General features: G+C 50.0%; 1 protein-coding gene across 4 annotated transcripts in view; it reads left to right on the top strand.

The window, feature by feature from the left end:
- LOC100120496 (protein crumbs) overlaps nucleotides 1-12,209 on the top strand; it is a 40,114-nt gene that overhangs the window by 18,332 nt on the left and 9,573 nt on the right. For 3 of the 4 annotated variants that reach the window (XM_031922827.1, XM_016983359.2, XM_016983356.2), the window contains 5 exons: nucleotides 7,406-7,806; nucleotides 7,893-8,076; nucleotides 9,223-9,414; nucleotides 10,869-11,202; nucleotides 11,533-11,993. In XM_031922827.1, the coding sequence (XP_031778687.1) occupies nucleotides 7,406-7,806; nucleotides 7,893-8,076; nucleotides 9,223-9,414; nucleotides 10,869-11,202; nucleotides 11,533-11,993 (1,572 nt within the window). The remainder of the gene's footprint in view (nucleotides 1-7,405; nucleotides 7,807-7,892; nucleotides 8,077-9,222; nucleotides 9,415-10,868; nucleotides 11,203-11,532; nucleotides 11,994-12,209) is intronic. The other variant, XM_016983357.2, reaches the window with a different exon arrangement.

Raw genomic sequence — 12,209 nt, 5'->3', positions numbered from 1 at the left:
AGCCCGGGGGGTTCGCTTGCACTCGCGAAATCTCGAAGAGCGAACGAGCATTTTCACGTTCGATCGATGAAAAACACGGCGAAGCGTTGTGACTAGCCTCCAATTAAGCACCTCTCGCGGGAGTGTGAACGGAGCGTGGTTGAAAAAAGAAAACAGCAAAGCCGCTCTCGAATTATCTCCGGCAGCCGCGCGCGAAAATAATTACAAGCTCGCGCGCAGCTACTCCCGAAAAAGAGCGCGAGTCCCGTTGAATATTTCGCTGCTATAGCGTGTTCCAGCTTCCGGACAATAGCACACACACACGCGCGCTCGCCTCTGCAGGATTCGGAGATAGGAAAGTATAGCGCGCGAAAAGCGCCTCCGGCACGTCCAATTGGACCGTTTGCGAGCGCAAAAAACGAAAGTTTCTGGATGCCGGCGAGCGTGACGAGAAAATTCCCGGCAGCAGCCTTTTCTTCTATGCGGGTGTAATTCGATTTACGCGCGTGCGGCAAGCGAGGCGGAATTTCAGTAGCGTCGCGCGTTATCGACACCAGAGAAATGTTCAGAGTCTCGAGTGTACTTTTACGCCGCTTGTTTAATCAACAAGGAGAGGTAGGTGCGTCGGCGCCGCCGATAAGTCGTCGCTGTTTGCGAATACCTGCGCCGCCGCACTGCTGCTACCGATGATGCGTTGCGATTTTTCTTATATACGGTTAAGTGTACTGTTAGACCCATTAGAATCAATCGAGCGCGGGAAGAGAAATTTCATAGGAAAAATCGCTCTCGTCGCGCCATTACCGACACTTACGCGGCGTCTCGTGCGAATGGAAATTACTGAGTGATAGAGAGAGAGAGATGCGCGCGAGCGATATAATGCGCTCGTTATTAAGCCGAGATTGAGTCTTAATATACGCGCGCATGTTCGCGCGAGCGAAAGTTATAATGCGCGTCTGGCGTTAACGACTCGTTGTGAAAATTATTAAGACTTTCCGAAGCACGTGAAAAGTGAATAATTGAACGTGCCAGGTGCGATACCCGCTCTATGTGTTTTCTTGATTTACACGCTTCATTCTATAGAAAAGCAAAAAAACTGAACCGCTACGGACAATTGGTATCGATTGAAAAAAGCAGCGAGCAATGATCTATCGCGCACGCGTCCTCTCCTACTTGTGCTCCCCCGACACGTAGAGCAGATATAAAAGACGCATACCGCTCTCGAGATCGGAGGCCGACGACTCGAAAACACAAAGGAGAAACACGAGATCGGCCAGGCGTGCCCCCCCCCCCCCCCCAGAGAGTCACGTGCCGCGCTACCACTGAGTACGAGAGATAGAGATAATGAGAAAGTCTGCCGCTATGCCGTCTGTGCTGTGCTCTCTGCCGTGTACCGGTAGCGCAGAAACGATGCTGAGCTCGTTTGGAGAACAATCGAGTGGGAGGACGCGAGCTGCCGTGGATTATACTCGTTTCTCTATAACAGCGAGGAGAGTAAACGCGTATACAAATGCTCGAAAAGCCGCAGCTTTCCCGAAAAATTAAAATACAAAGACACGCGTATAGGACTTAGAAGTTAATGAGCCGAGCGGGAGATCTCGAAAGGAGACGTATAATCCCGGAAAGCATAAAAAAAGCCCGTGTCTTCTCAGGAATTCCAAAAGTATACGCGCACTCGGGACAGTAGCCGATGCGGAAAAGTGTGCAGGGGAGCGTAGCAGCGACAGTATATAATATTTCAGCCGGACTTTTACGAGCCACTGATGATACGCGTATACACGCTCGTTCCTCTTTTTCTTACCCCACTCCCCCCCCCCCCCCCGCCGCCGCCGCGCGAGAGAATCGACTCTCTTGCTATTCCTCTCTTCCGCGTCAGTCGCGGCGTTCGGACTTTGATTTCGCGAGGAGAGGCGCGAGATTTATGCTAATTTATGCGGGAGAGGTACACGAGTTCGCGGATTATGCGAGGGGGGAGAGGATGGAAATGATAATTGAGTCTTTCTTGGAAGACTGATACTGCTGTACCTACGATACGTGAATCTCAGGATTACAGAGATTTCTGCGTATAGACTCGAGCCTGTCGCTGTGAATCATTCATGTATTCGGGGGAGCAAAAAGGAATTGGCTCGTCTCACTCTCTCGACATTTTCCTCCTCCGCGCGCACTTTCCACTCGCGAAAAATAGAGCAGACATACGAGTCGCATCCGTTCTCCCTTTTTTGCCGTAGCTCGATTCATCGAGAGGTAGAAAGCAGTGCTAACCCAGTGACACGACACGTGGGAAAACGATATGAGCTGTCTCTCTCTCTCTCTCTCTCTCTCTCTGCTCCGGGAATGCAGCAGATTGTGATTCACCTTCGTGGATATTGTCCGCTCTCGGTAATAATTCACCGGGAGAGACTTTTCTGGGTCGACGTGCGCGTGTGCCGCTAAGTCACCGAGCCTCGATATCGCACCGGAGGCTATTTTGCAACATGGCTCTGGAAATTGATTCGCGCGGCGTTACGGGAGCGAGTTCATTACGCGGCTCTTTTAATTGCTTCGCTGCTCTTTTCATTTTCCTCGGAGTAGAGCCTGTCACACTTCTGCGGGTGGAATAATAAAAAGCGCGACGCCACTTACCGCGCGGTTTATTGCAACCGCGGATCCAGTTCATTGTTTCCTCCTCGTTAACTCGACCAGCCGATGATCGTCCCCGCTAGTGTATACACGATCTCTAATCGAGTGAGCCCGTAAACCTAGAAAAACGCGATAAACATTTACCGCCGGTCAGCGCGCTCCAGTTCGCTCTCTCTCGAGAAAATGTAATCGCTTCGAGTTCAAAGGATCTTGCGAAACGAGTCGTCAAGCTCTCTCTCTCTCTCGCGATCGATCGGTCGATCTACTGTCTCCCCGTAGGTATATACGTATACATCGGTCGCCAGCGTCGCGTGTATCTCGGACGTCCATTCAGAGTCATGATTTACGAGGGCACGTGTACACTCCAGCAGCTGGCCTCCGTCTATAGCGACGTTGTGAAATTATCCATGTTCATAAAAATGTCGCCCACGTACTGCATTACGAGGGGACACACATATATAGCTGGACGTCGGAAGTGCTGTGCGAGTGTGTGGCAGACACACGAGGTACAAACTGCTCTGCACGGAGATTTCGATGCTGCGCTCAGACGCACAAGACGTGTCTCTCTTCTTCTTCTTCTTCTTCTTTCTCTCGAACTCTGGACATGCATGCATGGACTGATGCGCGCCGTTTTGTGTTGCTAATGGGCATGCATGTATGAATGCGCCCCTTTCGAGCTGTGTGGGAACGAACGGCTTTCTCCAGAACTTTTCCAGAGCGAAATTGTTTAGAATTGAGTCACTACGTGCGCGTCTGGACCGTCTCAAAGGATGACGAATGTATAATCGGAGATGTACGTTTTTTCTAAGTTTCCCCTGTATAAACAAGTTTTCAATACAGTCTCTAGATAGACAAGCTGGATAGGACTTTTTCGAGCAGCAGTCTCCACTTGCATGACAGGGAAGACAATGAACCGGCATTCATATGTACGCGCTGATAAGACCGTAAACCAGACTATACTTCTTTCCATTAGCTCCTCTACGTCGGCTGCTGGAACTGGTTCCGAGTCTCGAAACAGATCCGCCCAGATAACAACTCGGTGTACATATACGAGTCAATAATTTCCAGTCTAATTCAATTTTAACCACTGCATCGGTCTGATTCGCCATTCCGGTGTACTCAGACCGCATCACCTCCTCGGTATACTCTCGCGCGCGAAATGCAAATCCATCCCATTGTAAGCTCGCGAGCGAGCACAAGCCGCGATAAATTTTCCCTCAAAAGCATCTCTCTCTCTCTCTCTCTCTTGCAATCCATTGTATGTATACACGCACAGGCGTCACACTTCCGGCTCTGCGGAGACCGAGCCGCAACTCCTTGAATTAAGGACCAATCGGTAACGGCCGCCGCGACGCTTCTCTTTTTTCCACATGCCGAACACGTCGCGCTTCCTCGCTCTGCCCGACGCGATGTCAGCCGGTGATTTCTTTGTGTCTCGTGAAGAGTGCTCCTATAGCCCGCGTGATTGCAAAGCGTTCTCTCTGCTCTCGGCGGAGATAAGGATCTATAACGAGTTTTTTCTCCGGCCGGGATATAATATCTGCGCGCGAGTATATGAATTTTCAATGCTCCGTCGTCGTCGTCGTCAGTGAAAGCGATTTGTGTGTAAACAGGCTCTCGCATGCGCGCGAGCGGTACTTTCCTATTAATGAAAATACATTAGAGCTCTCGCTCGCGCGTTATTACGGGACGTTCGTTATAAAGCCAACGTCCCGCTGCTGTGATAGGTAGGACTTTTCGACTCGGCGCACTACGACGACTGTAATTTTCGCATCAGGCTGATTCTTCTCCCGGAAAAAGCCGTACGGTATACAAAGCTGTCCCTCTATCTACGCGTACGAGCAAAAGCCATTAAAGCAGCTCTCCAGCTCGGCTGCGAAGCGCAATCAGTGATTTGTATGTGTGCGCCGTTCAATTAAACAGTTCGTCGTCCGACGCGCGCTCGCGCGCGCGCAATTCGAATTCCTTTCACGTCGTTGCGTCATTAGCCTAAAATGCGTATACGCGCACAAAAGAGAGCCGAGATTTTTTCGAAAATTACGCGCTCGCACGCGAATCCGCGACAATAACAACATTAACGGTACCGTGTATTGCGTATGGTTGTCCGATTGTGTATATAATTCGAAGCATCGAACGGAAACCGAACATCCGCCGCCGCCGCCGCGAGCGCACACTCATCGGGAAAAAATATCGGCCCTTCCCAGCAGCACCGTTGTAACATCTCGCGATGATTACGTCAGCGGTGAATGGCTAATCGCCGAATTTTTCGCTTCCGTAATGCTGTCTTGTATGTTATTTATAGGTATATACTGTGTACGCTCGCGCGTTGGGTAAGCGAGAGAGTAAAGGTTGAATTTGTATTACCGGCGTGCGAAGAAAAAGTTCGTTGAACGCGCGGCTCTCCTCTCGTTATAAGGACGATGATCCTCGTCGTCGTCGTCGTCGTCGGAGGGGCTTGGAGTTTTCGAGTGTAATTGCGAGAACGGCTTGGCTTTTATGTTTAAAATTCACTCGCGTTTGCGTATTTTCTTACGAGGGGATAGCAGCATGTGTATATATTAGACGATGTTATCGCATGCGTATACGAGCTGCTAGTCTTGGATTTCCCTCGAATAAGAGTTTATTTCACCTGGAAAGTTGCGTTAGTACGCACATAGACCTAAAAGAGTCCAGTTCGGCTTCCGCAACGTTATACCGCCACTTGCGGCTATCGATCCTCGTCAGCCTCGCTCGGAGCAAAAACTCATCCGCTGTATATATAGGTGCGCTATTACGCAACCGCATTACTCCTCATCGAATGCCATTATTGCGGGGAAAAAAATGGTCCGCAATATGAGCGCGAGCGGGAAAAATAATAGTCCAAAACCTCGCGTATATTATTCCTGCTCGCGTGCAAAGTCAGCGAGACGTAAGGGCCGCGTGTACGAGGCGGCCATTCCTTCTCATGCATAATTTATCGCTCCTCGAGTCGTCGTGCATTCGCGAGACAGAGAGACCGACCGGCGTGTGTGTATTAAACGCGTCAGAGAGTTCTCTCTATGGTAGCGGAGAGACTCGCGATTGTTGTCCTCGTCGTCGGGACGCGACGCGTGTATTAAAGGAAGAAATGAAAATATTTATGCGCGATGCTGCGGATGACGGGTTATTATCCGAAGGATTGGAGTTGGACGCGCGCGTGACGGAAATTGTACACGGCGTCCATTTCTACCGTGTTCATCCGCATCGAGCTTTCGCGCAGCGGTTCGCTCGATCGACGAGTCGACGCGAGTCCTTGAACGATTTTTCGCGAGAGAGAGAGAGAGAGAGCGCTGATCTTTCTCAACGGATGCAACTACGAGCGCGATGAGTCAACTGATCGATTGGTTCCGTGTAGCGAAACGCGAGTTTCTAATTCTTCTGTTACGAAGATTCGCCGGGCTTTTTGTTTTATCCCTGTCTAATAACTCTGGTAGAAAATTCACTATAAGTGTTGGGCGGCACACTAACTTCTGCTAATATTTTATAAGCATCTGATACGTTACCATACCCGCAATGCTATTTTAAAATAAATAATTCCCAATGTCGTCGTCATTAAGGTTTGAGTAGTGAATTTGAAGAAAAGTTCAGTATAAGAGTCAGTGAGTTTGTCTATCATTACAATTCAAAGGGCATTTTATGATGATAGACTTAAACTTACTGACTCGGATACACTGAACTTTTCTTTAGATTCACCTCTCAAACCTCATCGAGGGTGACTTTGGGCATATAGAGGCACAGTATTATATCTTCATACTTTTCATTCTTTTAATTGCACTCTTCTCACTGACATTTCAAAAAAACTGAATAATATTCACACACATTATTACTACTTTTAAATAGGGTTATGGTGCCACTTTTCAATACACATGTTTTAATACCACACTCTTGGTAATGATTAATTTACCAAGGTTTCTTGCTAGTTGCATTTCATACATTTTTTCTGCCATCGATGTTTCCACATTTCATTTTAAACACCTCAAATATTTCTACCAGGGTTATGACTGTTTTGAGGTTATGAATTTAAAGCGCGCGGTTCTGATCTCGTTGCCTAGACAATCAACCAGCAACCAATCAGAATCCCGTATTAAATGCTTCACACCAAAGTCCGTAATATTTTTAAGAGAGGATATTCTACACGTACGCCGCAATAAAACAAAAACCAGGTCGAACACTCCTCCCAGTCAATCAATCAATCAATCGGTCGGTCAACAGAGAAGCGTAGGCGCCGTCTACGCTGCAATTGCATCGTCTTATCGTACCAACGGCGCCCCGTCACAGCAAACGATACAGCCACGCGCCTATCGATTTCACAACGATCCGCAGCCCCGTGTAGTGCAGCTTGCAGCTGCGCCGTGTGTTTACACACTGTTTTTCGGGGAGGCCGGAGATAGCGCGGGCAATATAACGAGAGTTTATGTTTACACACGTATGTAGAGGGAAGCCCGTTGTCGCCAGTTTTTTCGAGTTTAACGAGAGATGGATATGGTGTAGGCGGCGATAAATGAAAAAGCCGCGTAATGAAAGCAAACGCAAACAGATTTAAAGCCCGCTCGGTACGCGTTGCGTAAACATTCGCCCGTATAGAGAGCCGAAAAAGTAGTGTCCATCGATAGAATTCGATATGAGACATCGTCCCTCAAATATTTGCCGCCGACAAATACTCGAAAAAAAACAATGACTCACCGCATCCACTGCGACTGATGCACCTGTTAGGGAAACAGGCCGCGATTAGATAAAAGTGCAACGACCCGTCAGCTCATCTCCATATGTTTTTTTCTCTCTCATTTTCCAGTGCTAGCGACGCTGCTGACGACGAGCACGAGCTACGGCGCGCCCCAGGAGCGTTCGCCGGCCGACGAGCTTCTGGCCTCGTCGGCCGCTTTGAGCCAAGCCCGAGAAGCCTACTTCGATGGGACGGCTCAACTGAGGCTCAGGTCCTTCGTCTCGGTGCACCGACACAGTGGCCTGAGCTTCCGCACCTGCGAGCCTGGCCGACTGTTCGAGCAGAGGTTCGACACCGGGGACAGCATCGGGCTCCGGGTCGACCACGAGGGCCTCGTCTTCGTGGCCAAACTCCAGCAGAGGCGACTCGAGGCCAGGCTGAACGCTAGGCTCCTCGACAATGCCTGGCACACCGTCAACATGTTCTTCAGGCTGGGCAATCTCACCCTCAGCGCCGCCGGACACGCGCAGGTCAGTACCACACGATCCCTTTGAAAAATATTTGCTTACGTATAATACAGCAGACTATGAGAACGAGTTTGTTTGCGAATTCGCAGGTGGTGGCCAACGCCACGTACAACTCGGAGATCCTGGCGCTGCCGGACGAGAACGACGCGAACGGCACACTGATAGTCGGCGAGGGCTTCCGCGGTTGCATCCTCCAGGGCCCCGGTATCCTGTTCAACGACAGCCTCAGCAGCAACGCCATCCTCGGCGCTTGTCCCCTCGACACCCGAGCTTGTAAGCCAGCAGCTTCGCTTCTTTTTTGATCGACGACCTTCATCCGAACGACCCCCTAATAAAATCTCAATTTTTTTTTTTTTTTAATTATTATCCTACTATGTCTCGCCGCCGCCGCTGCAGATTTTGTGTGCGCGTGCTGCTTCTCTCTATATCGTCGCTCCGAGCTTTTTTTTCAGCGCAGAGGAGGTGGCTTTTTTAACTGTTTTTTTTTTATTTTCCCAACTGTTTTTGCGAGCTGTCGCGCGTGCTGTGTTCGACGGAGAGGACTACTGTGTGTACACGCGCACGCGGAATATTGATACGCGGGTTAATGTTACGCGCGCACTCGTCGCGTCCGGCTGTCACGCGCTCGAGTGCTGTTGATCAATCAGCGGGTCCCACGCAGCTCCGGAGGGTTATAATTCCTGTGGGAAGAGAGAGAGAGAGAGAGTTCGATTCTCTGTTTCTCTCTCTCTCTCTCTCGTGGTTGGAATATTTCAGAATCCAGCGATTCTTGCCGACTCGAGCGCGGTTTACTCTTTCTCTCCCTCTCCTCTCTGTAGAGAAAGAGCCGATGGCCGTTTGATTTTTCCCTCGGCCCATCGACCCTTTCTGGGAAATAACTCGCGCGCCGCAGATCAATCTGCAGGAGCGTGCATATAATGGCTGCTGCTGCTGCTGCTAGGAGAAGCGAGTTACTTCTCCTCCTCCTGTGCTGCAGCGGCGTCGTTAAAACGCGCAGGTGGTTATAGACACGTACACACTGCCGATGGCTCTCCGCGCGCTTTATTTCTACATTTTTGCGCGCGAGGGAGCGATTTTTATTTTACGAGTGTGCTGCGCGCACCTTCTCTCTCTCTCTCTCTCTCTCCACTGATTTAACGACCACCTGTAGGATTCGCGAACGTATACGTAGTACTCTGCGATGCTCCTCTAGACCGATTTTTGCTCCCGTAGACACTTTTGAGAGTAGGTGATTCAAGTACTTGCGTATTTTGAGAGAAGAACTCCTAGACGTGTGCCACACGTGTGTTACCGCTGCTCTGCACCGTATGTTTTTTTTTTTTTTGTATATCCTTTGTTTTTTGAACCCAAACCGCTACGATGATGCACAGCCGAGAGAAGAAGGAGAACAAAATAGATAGCTGATGAAAGATTTCGCAGGTGGCGTGACGATGCTCCAGCCGACGACTCAGCCGACGACGGCCCAGCTGGGCCAGCCCAGCAGCAGTGGACAGATCGACTACTGCCAGCACTCACCGTGCATGACGCGCGGCAAGTGCGTCTCCAGGCAGGACCACTACGAGTGTCACTGCTACGCCCGATATTCCGGCAAAAATTGCCAGACCGATCATGGTAGAGACACACCTTTTGAGAGATGCACCTAAACTATGTCTTAACTTAATATTCCAAGGGGTTATCTTCATCGCCGACTTAGATTGACAACAGTAGTGGTAGCCTCGCACGCTTTTGTGCTGTGTCGCAGTTGTTGTTGGCTTTCGCAGGTTCTGGACCGACGCCGATGGGAGCTGACGCTTTTTTATCTGTACACGCTTTTCTGCATAACTTTAACCGCTTGCACTGCTTGCTTACGTCTGTAGATTATTATCTGTGACTAACCACGCGCACGTAGAGCTTTGAAATATATAGAAAACGCACCTGTCCGTCGTACTCACCGAGTCGAAAACACTCGCCGCACAATCGATATCCTCCACCTACATACACGTCCACGTGCCTCTCGCGCTCTAGACCATAACGGACGTACATAGTCGTCCTTGTATAGTATATAGCTTTTCATACGCGTATACACGCTTGTGCTTTTCCGCGTGTACGTACATCGCGCGATCGATTAGCTCGGCGAGTGTATACGTATAGAAGCACTCGAGTTCAATGCTCTCTCTCTCTCTCTCTCTCTCTCTTGAGTTCGATGCATGATCAAGGCTTTGCGGAGATCAGTCACCGATGGCTTTTCGGCCTAGATGCCGACGCGAACGGGATGATTTGCGCGATCGACCTGTCCTGGAGTGCAGTGCAGGAATCGAGCCTTTGATGATTGGAGAATGCGATTATAATCGATGTTTGATGTCGTTCGTCGTTTTTTTTCTCCGTTTATGTAATGCGGTGTTTTTGCGAACCTGGATTTACACGCTAATTGCAGAATGTGTAAATATATACTCTGGAAATTAATTAGTTCCCTATGCATAATGCATAGATTGTGAATGGCCGATCAATATTTACGCTGTCGCAGGGAGATTGCTTATTTTAATAATTTATCATTAACCGCGCGTATTATGCATAATAAAATACACGACTAATTACGCGCGCGTACATACACATTTTACATATATTTCACGAGCTGGTGCTGGGTGAAGGAGACCTATATAGAATTTATACGATTGATCCTATGAAATAACTATATTTTGTTAAGGCTCGGCTTATCTACGACTGGCTTGATTAACGGGCCTCGCCTCTCAAGTCCAGCCACTGAATTCCATCAACACAGCTATCGAAACGGCCGATTGAAGCGGCTTTATAATCGCAGCGTTATACACAAAAGTTCATTATTCCCGCGTTCGCTGCGCTAAAACTTTTCGTTCCGCGATCGCACACGTCTGCCTGTTGATGCATAGCCCGTAGCAATATCGCGCGAGAGAGCTGCATTCGACAATTTTCCTTTCTCATAACAAAACTATAGGAATTCAGTGGCTCGAGGCTCGCAGAGAACGCATCGAATTACTCGTTACGCATAGAGCGCGAAAGAAAGACTCCCAAACCGAGCTAATTTCCAATCCCGTCTCTGCGCACCACAGGCTCGCCCTGCATCAACAACCCGTGTCGCAACGGCGGCAGCTGTCAAGAGGACCACAACGGCGACTTCGTCTGCCAGTGCGCGGCCGGTTGGGCCGGTCTGCGCTGCGAGTCTCCGGCCGGAGCTCGAGTCTGCGACGGCCCCAGCAATCCTTGCAGGAACGACGCCGCCTGCGTCGAGCTTCCCGACACCGACTACCGCTGCGAGTGTCGGCCGGGCTACACCGGCAGGAACTGCGAGATCGACATCGACGAGTGCGCCTCGCATCCCTGCAGGAACGACGGCAACTGCACCGATCTCGTCAACGGATACGCCTGCAAGTGCGAGCGCACTGGGTGAGAGAGCTTTTCAACGGATTTAATCGAGCCTCCGAAATTATCCAAATCGTATCACCGGCTTTGAGTCTCTTTCTTTGACTGCGATAAAATCCAGTTATTGCGGCCGTTTCAGTGAATAACTGACGACTTGCATTACCGAAAGTGCGATTAAAGAAACTTCTTTGACGATATATCTTTCAAACTCGCGAATCTAATTACTGCCGAGGTGACGCGGAAAATGGATTCTTATAATCGTCGCGGCTCATTAACTTTTCTGTGAAAGCTAAAAGCCGCGCGCATGATGCGTACGTACGCGGCTTAATCGAAAATCTAAAATTCTATTTACAGCTACAATGGCCAGAACTGCGAGATCGACATCGACGAGTGCGAGAACAATCCCTGCCTGAACGGCCTCTGCTACAACAACTACGGCGGTTACGTGTGCGCCTGCCAGTCGGGCTTCGAGGGCCAGAACTGCGAGCTCAACATCAACGAGTGTCTGTCCCAGCCCTGCCGCAACGGAGGCACCTGCCTCGACGAGGTCGGCAGCTACCGCTGCAATTGCACCGGCACCGGACACTCGGGAGAACACTGCGACCAGCCTCCGCGCGGCCTCGTCTGCAATTCCACGGCCAACTGTCCCGCCAACAGCGTATGCCACGTCTCGCAGTGCGTCTGCAAGTCTGGCTTCATCGGCAGTCCGCCGAATTGCTCGGTGAACTTTTGCGAGAGAAACCCCTGCATCAACGGGGGCACCTGCAACAACCTCAGGGACAGATTCGAGTGCGTCTGCCCGTCCGAGTGGAAAGGTGAGCGAGACCGACGCGTTTTTTCGTTGGATTTGGTGTGTGCTCTGGGGTGTGTACTAAAACCTATAGGATCTCTTGTCCATATGGTCAAGAGATCCGAGAAAAACTTTCTCCGGCCTTTCACGTTACGCTTTCAAACTCTCGTTCATTCATCGCGTAATAACACACACACACACATCCTTCCTATGACTAACCCTCCGAAAGCATGAATCAATG

Source organism: Nasonia vitripennis, chromosome 2 (assembly GCF_009193385.2).
Source record: "Nasonia vitripennis strain AsymCx chromosome 2, Nvit_psr_1.1, whole genome shotgun sequence".
NCBI classification, from domain to species: domain Eukaryota; kingdom Metazoa; phylum Arthropoda; class Insecta; order Hymenoptera; family Pteromalidae; genus Nasonia; species Nasonia vitripennis.
Note: the sequence above shows the minus strand (reverse complement) of the source record. Positions and strands in the feature narration are given on the sequence as shown.